The sequence below is a fragment of the Chelmon rostratus genome, chromosome 15 (genome assembly GCF_017976325.1).
Source record: "Chelmon rostratus isolate fCheRos1 chromosome 15, fCheRos1.pri, whole genome shotgun sequence".
Taxonomy (NCBI): domain Eukaryota; kingdom Metazoa; phylum Chordata; class Actinopteri; order Chaetodontiformes; family Chaetodontidae; genus Chelmon; species Chelmon rostratus.
The window spans coordinates 361462-380902 of NC_055672.1; the positions used below are offsets into that span (position 1 = coordinate 361462).

Below are 19441 nucleotides of genomic sequence, written 5' to 3' on the forward strand. Positions count from 1 at the left end.
GTAATCAGTTTTTTACCTCCGTTTTCACAGCCTTGTCAAGAAAACGAGGGAATATTAACTCTGAAGATTTTTGAATGGAGTTTGGTTTACAGATCTTAAGCACGTATTGGGGCGGGTCTTCCTACCGTGTCGGCACAGACAAGGAAGCCTGTTTAACCAATAGCAACACGCCGCTGCCGGGAACCAAACGCGCGAGTCCAATTACGATCAGCAATGATGGGGTTTTCTCTTGAACTCACCTCTGATTGGATACCTTTGCAGCAGATGCCGTCATTTCCCTTGTGGCGCCGCGTTCGTATCGACCAATAGTTGCGCCTGAAGAGGTATATCCTATTAAAATCGAGGAATCGCTCGACCAATAGGATTACTCCGTTGCGACTACTGCTGTCACCGCAGCCAATCGCGTGTCAGGAAACAGAGCTCGGGGCTCAACAGCTTGTTGTTCGTGTATCGCTTTGCAACCGGAGCGAGAGGGGAAGCAGCCGCGTCCGCGTATGTAAGTATAAAAATCTTCACATTCTGCCCTGAACCGAACTAAAACTTTACACGGTTAAAATCAGAGGCAAGGTCAGGAACAGAAGGCCGGATGGATGTCACACGAGGGGCCGGGAGGCGTCCAGTTCGTCGCTGTTGTAACGCGCCGCTGTGGATTGAATGGCAGCGGCACTCGGCTTGTTTTTGCAGTGAAGAAATGTGAAGCTTCTGCGCCTTTGTGGAACAGCCTCATATTAAATAAATAAATCCACAACAGTTTCGTTCCATCGAGTGTCACACGGTCTCGTCTGAAACTTGGTTTACCCTCGAAACGGGAGCGGATGTTGTCGCTAGTCGAGCCTGCTCCGCTGTTATCTGACGGTTTAAATCGCCATATGATCCACAAACTAGCTAGTTGAGTCGCTAGTTAGCCAACTAGCTAAATTTAGCCCAGGACCGGAGAGTGAAACCCCGCTCGGTCCGCCCCTCTTCCCGCGGCAAACAATCGTTGTTTGGATTTTGTTGGTGTCGGGACTCTGTTCTGTGGTGCTGGGGCTCCCCCCGGCTGCTAGTCGCTAGCTGGCGGTGTCGGGCTATGGTAAAGTTAGCCGAGCTAGCAGAGCTGACATGGCGAGCCGTGATGGCGACGTGACTCAGAGGAGATGGGAGCGGAGCGGGAAGGAACGCTGCTCTCCGGCCGCGCTGTGCGTCCCGATCCGCAGCCGCTCGGTGTCCTCTCTCCGATCCGCCGACATTGAAGCTCCGACCCGCGGAAAGCGGCGGCTCCGTGTTCGGTCGAAGTAAACGTTGCTAGCGAAGTTAGTGTGAGCTGTTTGTGCCACATATTTGATGTGATCGGGCAGGGAGGAGGAGGGAGGGGGCTGCATCGAGCCAGAAAAGAATGCCTGAGCTAACACAAGTGAGTGGCTAGTTGGTTAGCTTAGCATTATTTTACAAGCTCAGGGCAGTTTGACACTCTGTCCCCGTCTGTCCTCTGTTGGATCGCCAACTTTAATCACGAGTCCCGTCCTGTTTGTGTCTTTCAGTGATCCAAAATCTTTCGAGCTGGACTCCCTCAAATAACCGGAAAGATGAAGGTGAGTGTTTGACCTGCGACACAAACTGAAGCCCGTGTTCTGACTGTGAGCTCCGTGTCCACACACCGCCGAGAGTCCGGCTCTGAACTGGGCTGCGATGGTCCTGAACTGGTGTCTTTCCACTTCAGACATAGACTCGTCTCGTTCCAGCTCATCGTGTCTCTCATTTCATCGGTTTTACATTGATGATTCCACAAACACAACACAACACTCGGTCAGGCTGACATGCTTCATCTATTAAACTGGACAGGAAATGATCCAATCATCATCTATTAATGATTTCAGTATTTATCAAGAAGAAATGTTAAACATATACAGCCTCTTCAATGTGAGGACTGGACCGTTGTCCTTGTTCTATCTGTGTGTGTATATATATGTATATCTAGATATATATAGATCTATAAGGAAACATGCAGACTAAGTAATATTGAAATATTCATTCCCTTTGCTGAACTGAGTCCTCATTTAGGTCCCCAAACAAAGATGGCAGCTGTAAATGGTCAGTGTCTTAGTTTGGGTCGGGGTCTGGACATGTATTTTGTTAAAACTGTCTGTCCCAGGACGGCAGATTAAAACCTGAAACCATGTCGCTTTCCTCAGAGTTTTACTTCTGTTTCTTTTTGAGGAAAGCAGCAGTTTGTCTGAGACACTGAGATGATGACTGGATTCAGGACGGAACTAGAATCAGGTCCTGCTAAGACCGGCTCGGGCCTCCCGTCAGCCTTCACTAGAGACATAACAGACAGAACATAGACAGTCAGACTGATCCAGCTGTGGAAGCAGACTAACATCTGCTCTAATATCTCTATAACACATTCATCCTCAGACAACATTAAAGAAACTGAACCAGCGTCGCCCAAACCTTTTTTAATTCAGTGTCTGAAGTCTCCAAAGTAAAAGTCAGGAGGAATATCCTGGATTCAGATTCATGTGGATATTTACTCGTCTTTCTGTTTCACTGAACTCACCACATGAAACCATGATGAAGAAATCGTCATGCGTAGAGATGCTAAGTCCAGCTAAGACTGAGACTGTAGAGTTTAGAAGTCCAGAATCCTGAAGTGAAATCTGACTCAAAGATGGAAATGACGTGTGTGAAGTTTCCTAGCAGATAATAGTTGGTTACGTACTCTTTGTCTTTGGGTTGATCAGCATCGTAGTGAAGTGAAGGTTGATGAAGACACATTCAGTCAGTTTCCTCTGATAAACCAGGTGAGACTGGAGCTCTGGAGTGTTTCACGCAGTCAGGTGTGAGGAGCTCACTAACAGTGAAACTGAGTTCTTGGATGGATTCTCTACACGTGACCGGGCAGTGAGGGATCGTGGGTAATTTTAGTGACATGACCCTGAAAACTATTACTGCTTCAAACTAATCCACGTGTATTTATGGAAAACAGTTTAACCTTGAATGCAACACCACTGTTTTAGGTTAGTAAAAGCATGAAGTTAATGTGAATGTTGAAGGCAGAGACATTAGCATGAGGCTAACGTTAGCAGCTAGCTATGCTACAACAACAGGAGAGACACAAACCAGCTAAGATGTAGCTTCTTGTTCAGTGTCAGTGGCTCTGTCTGTCTGTCTGTATGTGTGTGTGTCCTGATGTCTGTCTGTGTGTCCTCGTGTGTGTCCTGGTGTCTGTCTGTGTGTCCTCGTGTGTGTCCTGGTGTCTGTCTGTGTGTCCTCGTGTGTGTCCTGATGTCTGTCTGTGTGTCCTGATGTCTGCCTGTGTGTCCTGATGTGTGTCTCTGTGTGTCCTCCAGGCAGCAGACGAGCCTGCCTACCTGACAGTGGGGACGGATGTCAGTGCCAAGTACAGAGGAGCTTTCTGCGAGGCCAAGATCAAGACTGTGAAACGCATGGTGAAGGTCAAGGTAAGACCCGCAGGGACGCGGTTCACCTGCAGACAGGAAGTCCAGGTTTACACCTGAGCGTGGACAGTGTCTCCTGTCATATACAGCAGAATAACAGATGATGTTCAAAGCTGATCTGCCTGTGGAATAATTGACTGTCTCCAAATCCACGTCAGATCTAAAGCATCAGCAGTGTGTTGACACGTCCACTGTTCAGTCCACGTAGACTCTGTCCTCTGTCCCAGTGTGTCTGTCCTGCACGCTGCTCAGTCAGCTGTGTGCAGGTGTTGTCTCTTGTCTCTGTCCATGGCCGCACACCCTGAACGTGTTTTATCCTCAAACTGCTGCAGAGAGACAGTTTGAGCAGCTCCAGTGGATCACGAGTTTGTCCTCAAGAACAAAGCTCAGGACAGAAAGAACAGGACATCTGTACCTGAAGTTAGTGAAGTCAGCGGAGGCAAACCTTAAAGCACTTCCTTTCAGGAGTTCAGTTGGACCAGCGTGTCTTCATTTATCACCGTCCTGTGTCTCCACATCCTGTCTCTGTAAAACTGAACCCACATGTCCGGCAGTAAACCCCTCACTGTGTCTTCAGGTGACTCTGAAAGGTGAGAGCACGTCCCAGGTGGTGCAGGACGACCAGATCAAAGGACCACTGAGGGTAAGGTGGTGGTGATGATGATGATGATGATGATGATGTGTCACTGTCGCTTGTGAGATGAGACTTTATGCCTTAAAAACCTGCATGTGATGTCTGTCTGTCTGTCTGTCTGTCTGTCTGTCTGTCTGTCTGTCTGTCTGTCTGTCTGTGTCTGTCTGTGTGTGTGTGTGTGTGTGTGTGTGTGTGTGTGTGTCCATCGTTCAGGTGGGCTCCACAGTGGAGGTGAAGACTAACGAGGGTTTGTCCAGCGAGGCCGTCATCAGTAAGCTGACGGACGCCAGCCTCTACACTGTGGGTGAGTCTGTTCCTGCCTGCTGATTGGTCCACAGTGATCACCGACTGCTCCCTGACATTGTGAGATATGATGTCATACTGAGAGACGCTCTGATTGGTTGTCGGGGAGAAGTGACGATGCTGAGGAAAGGTTTTGCTCAATGAGCTGATGATGTCATGTGATTTCACATCTTCTCTCGGCTGTCTGAAAAATCCTGTGGCTGTGTGGCAGGGTCGTAAACTTCAGGAGCTAAAAGCAGCAGCAGCACAGACTCCTGAATTATTTTATTAAACATTTTACTGACATGAACTGACGTCACTCACTGCAGCCAATCAGCATGTCCTCTGCTGTCTGTATGATTGTACTCCATGTGGTCCGTCCTGCCTGCTGACGGGCCGGTGTCACAGGTCAAAGACAAGCAGGTCAGTTCACGACAGGAAGTGAATGTGTTGTTTCAGGTAGACATGAACGGGACTGTGTGTGTTTCAGTGTTTGATGATGGAGACGAGAAGACTCTCCGTCGTACGTCCCTGTGCCTGAAGGGAGAGAGGCATTTTGCAGAGAGCGAGGTGAGTCTCACACACAGGCAGCGGGACTATTTCTTCAGGCCTGTATCCTTCCACCAGTCTCAGCTCTAAACACCTGAAATCACCTGAAGGCCTCGAGTGTTCACCTGTGTGAAGTATAACAGAATCACTGTGTTGTCTCCCGTCCTCAGACGCTGGACCAGCTGCCGCTGACAAACCCGGAGCACTTTGGCACTCCGGTCATCGGCAAGAAGTCGAACCGTGGCGGGCGGCGTTCGTCCCAGGCCGTGTGAGTCCGCTGCTTTTAAACTGAACGTAGAAACAACAGGAGGATATGACCAGTATCTGATGTCCTGACATCAGTCCTTTCAAATCCAGACCAGGATCCAGCACCTTGTCTCTGAGTTCAGTGGACAGTGGAGATGATCACGAGGACGTGGTTCAGACTTTTGGAGCCTGATCCATGTCCTCCTGACAGGAGTCGACCCTCTTTTTAGTCCGGGCTCGTCGTGTCGTCTCGGCTGGTCCTTCTCTCCGTCTGTGTCACGTTCACTGTCCTCCATGTTCGCTTGTGTTGCCTTCATGTGGATTTCCCGCCTTGTGCCGTTTGCAAAGCGTCATCCACGTGACAGACTGTTGCCGTAGCGACTGTGATTAGCGACACGATGAAGTAGACGACGCAGTGTTCTGAGAAACAGACATGACGACGCTGTGACTCTTCATCACAGCACCTGACACATGTGACCGAATCACTTCCTGTCTTTGACTGACCGACTGTCTGTCTGACTGACCGACTGTCTGTCTGACTGCCCGTCCGTCTGTCTGACTGCCCGTCCGTCTGTCTGACAGGGCCGATGAGGAGAATGAGTCTTCGTCCAGTGAGGAGGAGGAGGAGGACAGGAGGAGGCTGAATGATGAGCTGCTGGGAAAAGTCTGTAGCATTGAGAATGAGGAGGAACCAGGCAACTGGTACCTGGCCCTGGTAAACACACACACACACACACACACACACACACACACACACACACACACACACTTCACACAGAGACTTCACACGCGTTTCAGGTGATCTGATTGGCTGATCAGAATGATCAGACTGTTTCCTCCAGTTCATTGATTATCTGTTGTCTGCCTGTCCGTCCCTCTGTCTGTCTGTCTCTCTGTCCGTCCCTCTGTCTGTCTGTCCCTCTGTCCGTCCTCTGTCCGTCCCTCCGTCCTGCAGGTGGTGTCTCCCAGCTGTAACGACGAGCTGCTGGTGAAGAAGGATCAGTGTCTGGTCAGAACCTTCAGTGACTCAAAGTTGTGAGTTCACTCTGATGTTTTTTCTGTTCTTATTGATCTTTGATCAGAAACCGATCAGCTGTGTCTCATCCTACCACTTCCTGTTTCCTGTCGTCCTGCAGCTACACGGTGGCGAGGAGACACGTCCACGTGGTCGGCTCCATCGGCACCGCCAAGTCTGAGTTCTCCAACAGGAGAGGTGACGCACTACAGCTCCCACAATGCACCTGGCTCACTGACTCACCTGTCAGAGCTCAGTGCTGACTCTTCTTCTGCATTTTTCTGTTTCTCATACAACCTTCCTCCTCCTCCTCCTCCCAGGTTTTGAAGCAGCCCTGATGTTCCTGAGGAGCAGGGAGGTTCCAGATGTCTGGAAGATGGACATGAGTCAGATCCTGGACTCGTCCTCCAGTGATGATGATGAGGACGACGAAGAGGAGAAGGAGAGCGACGAGGACGAGGAGGACGAAGACGAGAAGAAGAAGAAGAAACACATAAAGGAGGAGGTGAGCGTGACGTGAAAGCAGGTGAGAGCGATGCCCCTGGGGTGTCTGAGACTGACGTGTCTCTGTGTGTGTCTGTCCAGCCGGAGGAGGAGCTGGACCCAGAGGAGAGAGACCACTTCCTGCAGCAGCTCTACAAGTTCATGGAAGACCGAGGTGAGACTGTCCCGCTGACCCCCCCCCTGTCACTGAAGCAGCTGCTGCTGGTGTATCAGGGCTGGGCTGGTTTCACTGAACAAACAATGGATGGTTTATGGGAGTGGGGGTCTTGAGGGGCCCTCACCTCAGGTTGATCCAGTCTGTAATTTCCAGGCTGTGTGAAGGAAGCTCAAACCCCGCCTCTTTCACACCTCCACACACCTGGAGTTGAGATGAGAGATGGTTTGTTCTGACGTGTCTGTCTGTCTGGCCATCAGGGACCCCCATCAACAAGCCCCCAGTGTTGGGTTATAAGGACCTGAACCTCTTCAAGCTCTTCAGACTGGTCTATCACCTGGGGGGCTGCCACAAGGTGAGGGTTGTCTGTCTGTGTGACTGTCTGTCTGTTCCTGGTGGACATCGCTGTCGATCATGATCTGAGCTCGTGGATCATGTGATGATGATGATGCTCGGGGGTTTGTCTCCTCCTCGAGACATGTGACACTGTTCTTCTCTATGTGTTGTAGATCGAGTCTGGGACCGTGTGGAAGCAGGTCTACATGGATCTGGGGATCCCTGTCCTCAACTCTGCTGCATCTTATAACGTCAAGACGGCCTACAGGAAGTAAGAGAACACCCCCGAACAGCACACCTTCACCTGGTTTCTAATCTGAAGGAAAGAAGATCCAGATCCAACATGAGGGGTCTGGATCAGAGCTGGACTGATGTGTCAGCTGATCTGTGATCAGAAATGTCTTTTAAAGTCCTGAGCGTCCTGTAAACAGCTCAGGTGTACCTGAGGACGACTAAAGCAGCAGCCGTCACCTGTGGAGGCTCGTGATGTGGCTGCGACGTAGTTCATCGGGTGTAGCAGGAAGTAGATCTCGTGTGTGACTGGTCAAACAGCGAATCAGTCCACTTCCTGACTGTATCCATTTCCCATCAGCCCCCTGGGTTGCTAACCGTGCTCTTTGTGTCGTCAGGTACCTGTACGGCTTTGAAGAGTACTGCCGCTCTGCCTCCATCACCTTCAGGACCATCCATCACAACAACCCGCGCCCTCCTCCCACTCCGGCCAATCAGAAGCAGACCGGGGCTGGGCCTAAAGAGCACAACACCCCACCGGTGAAGGCGGAGCCCGTCGATGACAAGATGGAGGAGGCGGAGTCGGAGAGCGAGAGCGAGAAGGAGGAGGTGAAGGAGAGACAGTCGTCCCCGAGGGTGAGACACGGATTCAAACTGAAACTTTATTCGCTCGTTTTGTGGACAGACGCTGCTGTCAGTCCAGCGGCGTCTGTCTTAGAGGCGGTTTGCAGATCAGCAGACTGACTGAACCACCATCAGATAGTTCTGATGGATAACTTTGATCCTGGTGTTTGATCGTGATACGACATCTGATCGATCCTGTGGACAACAAAGGTTCAGGTCAGAAAAGATGGATCACAGATGACACATGGAGGACAGCTCAGGAATGGAGGACAGCTCAGGAATGGAGGACAGCTCAGGAATGGAGGACAGCTCAGATGCTTCTTCACAAACAGAGTTTTCTGCTGTCTTCATACTCAGTTACTGAGGGCTGTGGATGTTTGGGTGCTGTGGCTGAGATGAACTTGGGCTCAGCAGCAGAACCAGGAACTGGAACTAACACCTGGAACCACAGTTAAAACACGGTGACAGATCCTCTCGTATCCTCTGAAGCCCGATCAAACAGTTCTTCTGGTTGTTTGGAGCCTCTCAGTTCCTGGTTCAGCTCCTGGTTCAGCTCCAGATTCAGCTCCAGATTCAGCTCCTGGTTCAGCTCCTGGTTCAGCTCCTGGTTCAGCTCCTGGTTCAGCTTCTGGGAAGATGAATGTCTGTCTGGTTCACTGCTGAAGGAGAATACTGAAGCACAAGATGAGTGCTGACGTTTCTCTCCACCGTCAGTGTCCTCAGTCACGAGGAGACAGCGGGCCTCCTGCAGTCTACTGAGTTCTTAAACATCATGTAAACCTGGTTTCTGTAAGGGGGGGTCAGGGAGTAGAGAAACCTGAAGATAACAGGGTTTCAATCAGCTGTCGAGTGTCAGAGCAGCTGGATGACAGAGATCATCATCATCATCATCACTGTCACAAAGTCACTCAGTCTGTCCTCCTGTCTGTCTGTCCTCCCTCCCTCCTGTTTGTCCTCCTGTCTGTCTGTCTGTCCTCCCTCCCTCCTGTTTGTCCTCCTGTCTGTCTGTCCCCCCTCCCTCCCTCCTGTTTGTCCTCCTGTCTGTCTGTCCCCCCTCCCTCCCTCCTGTCTGTCCTCCCTCCCTCCTGTTTGTCCTCCTGTCTGTCTGTCTGTCTGTCTGTGTTTCAGGGGAGGAGGAGGTGTGTGGCGAGTCAGGTGAAGACGGACAGAGAGTCGCCCTCCGGACCAGAGAAAAGAGGAGGAGACAACACTGAGGAGCAGAGAGAGATGAGGAGACGCAGCAACAGAAGAATGGACGACTCAGAGAAAGGCTCTGAGGAAGAGGAGGAGGAGGATGATGATGAAGACGAGGAGGAGGTGGAGAGGAGGAGAGGAGACAGGTGAGAGTGAGTTTGAGGTGCAGACTGATGGATCAGACTCTCTGCTGTTAGCATGTTAGCATGAACAACAGCAGGATGTCAGGGTGTCTAAACCAGCAGCTTAGCCAAACTGGTGGCTAAGCTAGCAGCTGTTACCTGGTGGCTAAGCTAGCAGCTGTAGAGCACGACGCTGCAGCCAGGATGGTTGTGATTGGTTCAAAGTAATACACGTCAGATAGCAGGCTGATGATGGCTGCAGCACACCTTTCTCCAGATGACGTAATGAGGATCCTTTACTTCAAAAGTACACATGTCACAGTATGAAAGTACTGTTAAAAGATCTGCATTCCACATTTTACTTACACTGCAGTAAAAGTATTATCAGAAGCCCTGCCCCTACAGGAAGTTCCTCTGAGCGTTAGTTTCATTATGTTGTGTTATTAGTGGATCATCAGCGCTGATGACATCAATCATGACAATAAGATAAATATTTAAATGTGCAGGTTGATGCCTGACAAAGCCTGCACCTGAGAGACTCGACTCAGGGCAAAAACCTGTTCCAGCACTGAAGATCGATCTTAATGTGTGTCTCTGTGTGTCTCTGTCTTTGTCTCTGTGTGTGTGTGTCTCTGTGTCAGGAGTGAGGGTGAGGAGGACGAAGACTCTCTGACAGGGACGAAGGTGAGGGTGAAGTACGGCAGAGGAAAGACTCAGAAGATCTACGAGGCTCACATCAAGAAGACGGACGTGGACAACGGAGAACAGTTCTACCTGGTCCACTACTACGGCTGGAACGTCAGGTGAGCTGCCGTCTGAACGTTTGACGCCGCGGGTCGTGTCGGAGGCAGAGTCTGTCCTCACACAGGTGCGTCTCATCAACAGGTACGACGAGTGGGTGAAGGCCGACCGGATCATCTGGCCGGTGGAGAAAGGAACGAAGAAGAGACAGAGGAAGAAGGTGAAGGTGAGTCCGGTGTGGTCACGTGACCTGCTGAAGGCCTCGAGTGATGATGCTGAGAAAGGTTTCGCATGCTGGACTGAAGTCCTGTGATGTCACTTCCTCTTGGCTGTCTGACCAGAGCCTGACAAACTCCACTGTCCAATCAGCTGCAGGGAGACAGAGGGTGGGTGTGGTTAGTTTGAGTGACGGACAGGATTTCTCTGATGTCATCACCTGCAGTGCTTTGAAGGTGTTCCATCCGTGATGGCGAGCGAGCAGTCGTCTTCGCCTTCGCTGCAGGTCGGTGGGTCGTCGTAGATCTCAGGAGAGACAGGAAACGTGTCACGTCACCTGTGTGCACGTGTGCGTCCTCGTGTCTGCGCACGAGTCACAAATGAGGTCGTAAACCTGTGAAAGTTTATAAAACGCTGTCTCTGTCTCCATAGAACAAAGACAAGGACGAGCCGGAGAAGGAGCGGGACAAAGACGAAGAGAAGACGCCGCTGATGGCAGCGAAACCTACAGGAGCGAAGCGCGGCCGTCCTCAGATCAGGACCACGCCCACCGGCACAGCAGGACGCAGCGTCTCTAAAACACCCAGCAACGAGGGACGGTCCAATGGCAAGAGCAGCAGGACAGAGACGGCATCCAATATGGCCAACGGAGACAGTAAGAGACACTGAGCACGCTCAGACCTGAATCAGCTGATCAGTTCTCAGTCTGTGACTCACCTGTCCAGTTTTTGATATTCAGGTGAGGTTGTTTGACGTGTCTGTCACTTCACTGAGACGTGTCCTCTCCGCAGACACTCCTCGCAGAAGAACCCGGAGAACGTCGGGCATGTACGACTCAGACAGAGCGTCCAACGGTGAGAACCAGTCCACTTCCTGTTCCTGTTTCCTGTTTCCTGTCATTAATCCAGTTCAATTAATCAAGTGTTGCTCTGTCTCCCTGCAGAAGAGTCGGGGAACTCGTCGGAGGACAGCGAATCAGAAGACCCACCCGACAAAAAGCCGTCACCCTGGCGAGGGAGGAGTGAAGCCCCGCCCTGCCAGGAGGAGGAGGAGGAAGAGGAAGAGGAAGAGGAGGAGGAGGAGGTGAAGGAGGAGGCGGAGGCGAGTGAGGTGGCAGATGTCACAACGACTGCTAATGATAACGCTGTTGGCACGGCAACAGCAGGACAGCTGCCCGCCGCCACTGCACCGCCGTGTCCCAGCATGCCTCAGGAGAAAGCTGACAAACTCCTGAGCCAATCTGAGAAGGAGGCAGAGCAGGGGGAGGAGCCTGCAGTGGAAGCCGCCATGCTGCCCGTTCACTCGGACAAGGAAACCAAAATGTCGCCGCAGGACCGAGCGGCAAAGACGGCGTCCGTCCAAGAGAAAAACAAGACGTCCCCCAGACAGGAAGTGCTCGCTAAGATGTCCCCCAGCAGGACTGAGGTGTCCTCCCCCCAGCCTTCCCCTGCTGAGGAGGAGGACAGCAGGTCTCTTTCCTCCCCCAGGGTCAAAGGTCGGCGGGCCAACCTCAGGGAGACGGGCTCTGAAACTCCTCCCAGAATCCCCCTCTGCTCTCCCGCCCCCGCTGCCAGCCCCTCCCACACGGCGCCGCTGTCGTCTCCTCCTCGCAGCGTCCTGAAGAGACAGGACGAGCCCATGGTGGTCCTCCACTGCCTCCCCACCCAGCACCTCCCCCCCGAGTCTCTCACCGCTGATTCGGACACGGACTCCGCCACAGAGGAGGAGGAGGAGGAAGAGGAGGAAGAGGAGGAGGAGGAGAGGAGCAGCTCTGTGCTGAAACGGAAGGCAGCGGAGCAACGAGAAGCAGATAAGAAGCTCCGACCTGACAGGAGGCAGGAGGAGGCCGCTTCCCCCAAAACGCCCCCCGCCCTGCCCAAGATGGCCGCCGGAGCGTCGCCCAAAACGCTTCCCCTGTCTGTGTGCCGGGGGGAGTCAGACAGGAGGAGTGAGGGAGTGACAGAGGCAGAGGAGTGGCCCCGCCCAGCTGAGGAGACGCAGAGGGAGTTGTCAGAGGAACGTCTGACGGCCTCGGAGGAGCCAGAGATGCGTGCCGGGACCCCTCCCCCCGCCGCCGAGGCCCCGGGCCCCGCCTCTGCCGAGGAGCTGGAGCCGCAGATCGGCCCCGAGGCGCTGGTCTGCCACGAGGTGGACCTGGACGACCCGGACGAGAAGGAGAAACCCTCCCCCTCCCCCTCTCCAGAGCACCTCCTCCTGATGATGAGGGAGCCGCAGCAAGCCCCGCCTCCAAACCTCCTTCACGCCTCCCTGCCCTCCCCCCACCTGCCCCAGCCTCAGGTCCGGCCCTTCCTGCCCACCGGCGCCCCCGGCTCCGCCCCCCGCCCCGAGGAGCTCCACCCAGCCGGGAGCGCCGCCGAGGAGGAGAGGGGAGCGGCGAGGGGGGAACAGGAGGGAGACTCCAGCCCCGGGTTTGATGGCAGCGCCTCCTCCTCCACCTCCCTGCTGTCGCTGCAGGAGACCAAGGACAGAGGTGAGACCGCAGGTGTGTCATGTGACCGCCTGACGAGCTTAATGTGGTCTGACCGAAACTAACCAATCAGCTGCTTGATAACCTGTGACCTTTGACCCCACAGGTCAGAAGAGGGTGATGGACTGTAACTCGAGCCCGACGGCCAAGAAACAGAAACGCAACCAGAAACGACCGCACACACCTGGGAAGGTCGAGAAGAACGGTGCAGGTGTGTGTGTGTGTGTGTGTGTGTGTGTGTGTGTGTGTGTGTGTGTGTGTGTGTGTGCTTGTGCGTGTGCGTGTGTGTGTGCGTGTGTGTGTGCGTGTGCGTGCGCGCGTGCGTGTCTCTGTGTGTGTGTGTGTGTGTGTGTGTGTGTGTGTGTGTGTGTGTGTGTGTGTGTGTTAGTCTTTAGGTTCAGGTTGTGATTGTGTTTAGTTTATTTCTGTGGTGAAGGTGGAGTTTTTATGGGGGGGGGTGTATGGGGGTCTATGGGGGGTCTATGGGGACCTGCAGTGTTGGTCTGTCCTCTGTCCACTTGTTGTGTTTCCTCAGAGATTGAAGTGTCCTCATGTCTGTCCTCCAGGTCACAGCAGTGACAGCGAGGACCAGTCTCGTCTGTCTCTGTCTCACAAGGCGCAGAAGTCTCGCTGTCCGGCTCTGTCGTCTCCGTCCTCTCACGGCAAAGACAAACAGAACTTCTCCCCCCGTACGTACAAGTGGACCTTCCAGCTCGGTGAGTACCTCCTCGTGTTTGATCGCGCCGTCATTTCCACCCCTGCGCTCTGTGAGGAGTCACAGTTGTCCCTCCTCCTCCTCTTCCTCCTCCTCCTCCTCCTCCTCCTCAGACGAGCTGGACAGCATGTCGAGCACAGAGAGGATCTCCTTCCTGCAGGAGAAGCTGCAGGAGATCAGGAAGTACTACATGTCCCTGAAGTCAGAGGTGGCGTCCATCGACCGGCGCAGGAAGAGACTAAAAAAGAAAGAGAGAGAAGGTAGGAGATGCAAGGCATGCTGGGAAAGCCACGCAGTCCATCACATGTTACATTTATTATTAACTTTCGTCCAATCAGAATAAAGCTCCAGAGAACTGAGAATCCTGTTTTAAAGTTCTCTTCAGTATCACAGTGATCCGGTCTGCGTCCACGAGTCCGCTGCTAACAGGAGCTGCTGCGTTAATCATCCTGTTGCAACAACATCGATTAATCGATTAACTGATCGATCGAGCGTTCCGGCTGCTCAAATGTCAGATCTGATGTTTCTTCATGAACGCGGTGCAGCTGCAGGACTCCAACGTGTTCAGTGTGACATCGCACTTACGATTAGAAACGTAGCACAAAAAGTAAGAAAAGTGTGTTTGGTCGATTATTTCTGTGTTGGAAAGTCTGTTCACTTTTTAATGGAGCCACATTCGCACAGCAACCACCAACAGAAGAAGAGAAGTTATTGATCAGTTAATTGATGAGTTTTCATTGGATTTCATTGATTGGAAATCAGGTGTGTCTCTGTGTCCTTCAGTGTCCAACACGACGGCGTCCACCTCGTCGGGCTCCTCGGACACAGGTATGAGTCCGTCCTCGGCCTCGCCCACTCAGAACACCGTCGCCGTGGAGTGCAGGTGATGACACGCCCATCCAGGCCCCATCCGCTCGTGCGTCACGACCTCCAGATCGGTCCCGCCCCCTTCCGACCGCAGACTCCGCCCAAACCGTCGGCTCGGAGTGCGTGATGGGAAAAAACTTCCCTGCGGGTTGGAGTCGTAGCTCCCACTGATGCGGTGGCTGATGGGAGGGGGCACTACCACCTGACCTTAGCCCCGCCCACTCACCTATGAACTGATTTCCTGTTTGAGAAAAAAGAGACTGAAAAATCAGCCATCTGTTGAGCTGCCGCAGAGTCTTTCCTTCTTTTCCTCCTTCTATCTCCTCATTTCAAAATAAAGTGACAGGTAATTTTTAAGGGATGGGGGGTCAGAGGTCACCGGTTTAGTGAATTTCCTTTAAGGTCGAACAGGAACAGGAAGCAGATTCCTGAAGCAGCACAGCTCGTTATGCAAAGTTTTTCTGTCATTTTCATTAATTCAGATTTTTTTTTTTTTTTAATTAAAGAAGTTTCCTGACTTCCTGCTGTGAGTGTTTTTGGCCTTTTATATGGAATCAGAGCTTTTATTTTGGTAAAAACTAAAAAAAAAAACCCAAAAAGTTTGGTGTCACAGCGGGAGAAAGATGAAATGTTTGTGGAGGTGAACACTTTGGTTTAAAATAATCAGTTATATTTATTCAGTTCGTGACCGCAGAAGATTTTTAATGTTCGTATGGAGGATCGTTGCTGCCAGAAGAGACGAGCGTACTGATGAAAAACTCACGGCTCTTCAAAGTGATCAGAAACTAAATTTACTGATCTGCACATCTGATCATTTTCATTTAGAACTTAATGTCTAATTTTGAATCAGTGAGTTGAAATTATAAGTTCTGTTAAATAAATTGGATTGACTTTGTGACTCAAAGAGAATTTAATTTTAAAGTTTAAAGTTTGGTTTCTCAGTTTTGACGTACTGTGATTTAATTTGTTTGGAATAATGATTTTGACTTTATCGTCAGTTTTCTTCTTCTCTGGCTGATTTGATCTTCCATACGTTCGCTCCCGGAGGACCTCTGCCGCTCCACTTCCTGTTCCTCCCTGATTCTTCTTCTGTGGTTTCCTCTATGTGTGGCTGCGACAGACGGCTGTTTTCAGCTCCGGAACATTTCTTTGTTTTGTACATAAAAGTTCTGAGTAAAGAAAATAAAACCACGCCATGTATTTGAGAACTACATTTTACACGCCTGTAAAGAATGATTTCTAATATTTTTTAAGAGAAGACTGTTTGTACTGTTGTATTCTGAACCCCCGCTCGTTTTTTTTCTATGTGGCGTTTTATTAGCGACACTGTAAATAAACACACACTTCCTCCTGACAACAGAAGCCATGTTGGACAATAAACAGCTCTCTGTTTCTAATAAAGTTTTTAAATACGTCTCTGTGAGTCCTGATCCTCCTCCCAGACTGAGACCAGCTCATACTGAGACCAACGGGAACGATGCGTTCAGGTGCTCAGTGTTAAATGTTGAGGTTGATGGTGCTCATGTCTGCTGTAGACGCTGTTTAGCTTAGCATAAAGACTGGAAACTCCAGGAAATCACTGCTGGCCACAGAAGCGTCCTGTTCCATTTGCTGGTTTTTGTGTCGATGAAGGGTTAGGGGGTTAGGGTAGCCCCCTAACCCCCTAACAGCACCATCAGACGAGTTTTAACCAAACCAGCACTTCTATCAAAAGTCTTTGGATCGTTTTCTAGAAAATCTCTTCCTGACTTTGCCTTTGTTGACGTTGAACTAGTGAATTAAAGCCAAACCACACCATCTTCTTCCGCTTCTCGGGCCCGGGTCGCGGGGGCAGTGGTCTAAGCAGGGATGCCCAGACTTCCCTCTCCCCAGACACTTCCTCCACCTCCAGGGACCCCGAGGCGTTCCCAGGCCAGCCGAGCAACATAGTCCCTCCAGCGTGTCCTGGGTCTTCCCCGGGGCCTCTACCCGGTGGGGCATGCCCGGAACACCGTCCCAGGAAGGCATCCGGGAGGCCCTATCTCTAAGGGAGTGCCCCGCCACCCTGCGGAGGAAACTCATTTCAGCCGCTTGTATCCGAGATCTTGTTCTTTCGGTCATGACCCAAAGTTCATGACCGTAGGTGGGGGTGGGAACGTAGATCGAGAGCTTTGCCTTTCGGCTCAGCTCCTTCTTCACCACGACGGACCGATACGACCGCATCACTGCCGCCGCACCGATCTGATCACCGATCATTTCTGCTTTTTGCAGATGATGTCGTCCTGTTGGATCATTCAAACCAGGACCTTCAGCATGTGTTGGGGCAGTTTCAGCCTAGTGCAAAGCGGCTGGAATGATTATCAGCACCCACCCCCCTCCGGGTTGGAGGAGAGCTCCTGCCTCAAGTGGAGGAGTTCAAGTATCTTGAACTGAAGCCACTGACGGCCGTCATCACAGCAGAACTGACATGTTGTTGGTGATGAAACGAGCCTTGAATGAACCAAACAGCTCTGATATTTCCTGAATGACACATTGAAACGCTCCCACACAGTAACACTTGGGGGGGCATCATTTAACATGACCATGATTATCATCTGATTATGAAGCCATTTGAAAACAGGTTCGTGTTTAATAAAAATTTTATTCTTACATCAACATAAATTACTCACATTTAATGACAGCTCCACTGTTTCTGTACAAGTGAAAGAACTCGATGATCCTGTTTCTGATCAGGTGAAACAAAGCGTCACCAGCTGCACTTCAGAGTCTGTCTTCATCCTCCACAGTGGACCCGTGGGGCCCACACCGGTCCGACCCCATCCGGCCTGTCGGAGCTCCGGTATCAGTCTGGTTCAGCGAGGCTGTCCCAACAGTCCAGCCTTAGCGGCCAGAGCCTCGTTCTGCTGGATGTGGTACTCCTGAAACCGCATCGAGATCCGCTGAGTCATCTTTAGATACTTCTGGAGACACGACTCGGAGCAGCTGGACTGAAGCAACAACGAGACGATAAATGAGACAACAGACTGAACAAAGACAGTGAAAATAAAAACTATTCTGTTCATACAAGGAGGGGAAACATGCATATATTTACATAATTATAAAAGCAACAATGAATGAGCTGTCAAGTTAGCTAGCAACAAGCAGGAATAACATCCACAGGCTAACAGCTAGCTAAAAGGCTAACAGATGAAAGGATGTAATTCTGCTCATCGACACTTCAGATCCTGTAAAAACAGACTTCCTGCTTCACTTCTTCATTTTTAATTATCACGAAGGCAGAAATTGACCAAACAAGGTGAGGATGTGAAGAACAGTGAGGACATCATGACGATCACTCAGGGTTTATCTGCGCTCCTTCACCTCCTCTGGCTTCACCTCCCTGCTGGTGAAGTCTTTGACGCAGTCCATGAAGCAGTTCTCCGTCACCTTGTTGTACGTCCCGAGAAACTCCTTAAACTGCAGAACACACACACACACACACACACACATCATTTGGGATCATTTCACTCCAGCTGTTATAGCTGTATAAGCTGATATGATCGATTAATTAGGTCTGTCTTTAAATTCTGACAGAAACAACATTTCAGGTGTTTTCTAGGTTTGAAATGAATTTACTCGAATTTTTACTCTGAATGAATCTTAAGACTTTCTGTGATGAAGTGAAATGTAAAACCAAACAAAGCAGTTACCTGTTTGATCTGGTCGGACTCGGACACCTGGACCGCCATGACTCAGAGTCTCTGTGAGGAACAGAGCACACGTCAGAGTCCTGCTCCACACCAGACTCCATTCAAACATGTCACACTTTTCACTCTCTCATCACAGTGACTCTTCTAGCTAAACCCGAGAGTTTATTCCAATCATCATCAGAAAGTCACACACACTTTCCGTCCCGCCGGCTGAGGACACGTTTGGATGATTCTGGTCCAGAAAAGCTCAGACTGATGGTCAACGACACAAACTGGAGACCGGAGCTGATTAAAGAGCTGCTCTGCAGTAACTCTCTCCTCATACTTACCTCTTTCTTTCTTTAGTTATTTTCCTGAAGGACCAGCAAGCTAACAGCTAATGGTAGCTAGCATTAGCATCGTCTTTGCGTCCTCTGGTTTGATTTTTTCCGGGTTTTGTGGTAAATTTCATCCTGAATAGCAGTTAGCTGCTGCGTGTTAAAACACAAATCATATCCAGAATGTGTGTTTTCATCTCACCTGTGGACGATATTTGATCTGAGAATCCTTCAGAAGGACATGTGAGAGGACATGAAACCGGAGAGAGAACAGAGAGACCGGAGAGAAACGAACCCGCAGATTCAAACACACACGTGATTTTCATACATTGTGCAAAACAGTTGTAAAAATAATTCATCAGAATACCGACATTAAACCGTTTGATATACATATTCTTAATTGGTCAGTGGAGTGATTCAGATCATAAGAAATAAAAACGAATGGAATTTAAATGTGACGAAAGTTGATCCCGTAAATCCAGAGTCTAACGGTGCGCTGCTGAGACCTTCCGGAGTGCTACAAGTACACAACAACAGAAAGTTCCTGCCTTTTCCAAGCAAAATTCCCGACTTTTAGTGAAATAAAAATTAATGGAGGGTTTTCATGCAGAACAAAGAATAAGAATATTTATGAGTTGTGTGTTGAAACAATTAGCAAACATTAGCACCATAGCATTCATGCACAGATAAAGAGTAAATAGATATTTTAATCTAAAAAATTTGAATGTTTTCATCTTATACTGAATCGTTTTATCTACTTTCGTTCGCTGGCATTTGTCAGTTATCACGATACCACCTAACTTCACAGCATCCTTCATTCTTTTATATTCTTCAAACATCCCTATATATTGTACAGTATATATAAACTGATTTTTAGATAAAATTAATTTCTTAATTTCACTAAACCGAAGGTGGTTGATACACTTGAACGATGCTGTTGTTGCTCCTTTGCTTACAGTTTTCATTCCATGTGTATTTCTTCTTTCTTGTGTTTGAACTGAACGGCGCTCTTGTCTCGTTTGTGGTTTCTGAATTTAGTGACGGAGTGAGACCTCTGTTAGCAAAATTAACCTCTGCTCCGAAGCGGAAACCGGAAGT

General features: G+C 50.4%; 2 protein-coding genes and 1 non-coding gene across 4 annotated transcripts; 2 read left to right on the forward strand and 1 right to left on the reverse strand.

Annotated features, from left to right (window-relative positions):
* Positions 1–409: 409 nt before the first annotated feature.
* Positions 410–15772, forward strand: arid4a (AT rich interactive domain 4A (RBP1-like)). Of its 2 annotated transcripts, XM_041953926.1 has the most exons (26): positions 410–496; positions 1521–1571; positions 3333–3443; positions 4018–4083; positions 4288–4378; positions 4847–4926; positions 5076–5173; positions 5734–5866; positions 6107–6186; positions 6288–6364; positions 6487–6671; positions 6752–6824; positions 7085–7179; positions 7334–7431; positions 7790–8027; positions 9144–9355; positions 9973–10134; positions 10217–10298; positions 10515–10574; positions 10721–10943; positions 11080–11142; positions 11232–12779; positions 12883–12987; positions 13343–13492; positions 13605–13751; positions 14275–15772. In XM_041953926.1, the coding sequence occupies exons 2-26, from the start codon at positions 1566–1568 to the stop codon at positions 14376–14378; spliced, it is 4287 nt and encodes a 1428-aa protein (XP_041809860.1). In that variant the 5' UTR covers positions 410–496; positions 1521–1565; the 3' UTR covers positions 14379–15772. The 2 variants fall into 2 exon arrangements, with proteins under 2 accessions (XP_041809860.1, XP_041809861.1); XM_041953927.1 differs by lacking the exon at positions 10515–10574.
* LOC121618993 lies at positions 10334–10413 on the forward strand. The gene has a single exon (XR_006007459.1). It is a non-coding gene; the product is annotated as a small nucleolar RNA SNORD53/SNORD92 (small nucleolar RNA).
* Positions 15773–16962: 1190 nt separating the features above from the next.
* On the reverse strand, positions 16963–18650 carry timm9 (translocase of inner mitochondrial membrane 9 homolog). Its single transcript, XM_041954303.1, has 4 exons — positions 18546–18650; positions 18027–18077; positions 17698–17793; positions 16963–17324 (listed from the first exon to the last, which is right to left on the reverse strand). Exons 2-4 carry the CDS (start codon positions 18063–18065, stop codon positions 17190–17192), a joined length of 270 nt encoding a protein of 89 aa, XP_041810237.1. The 5' UTR covers positions 18066–18077; positions 18546–18650; the 3' UTR covers positions 16963–17189.
* Between the last annotated feature and the right edge of the window lie 791 nt (positions 18651–19441).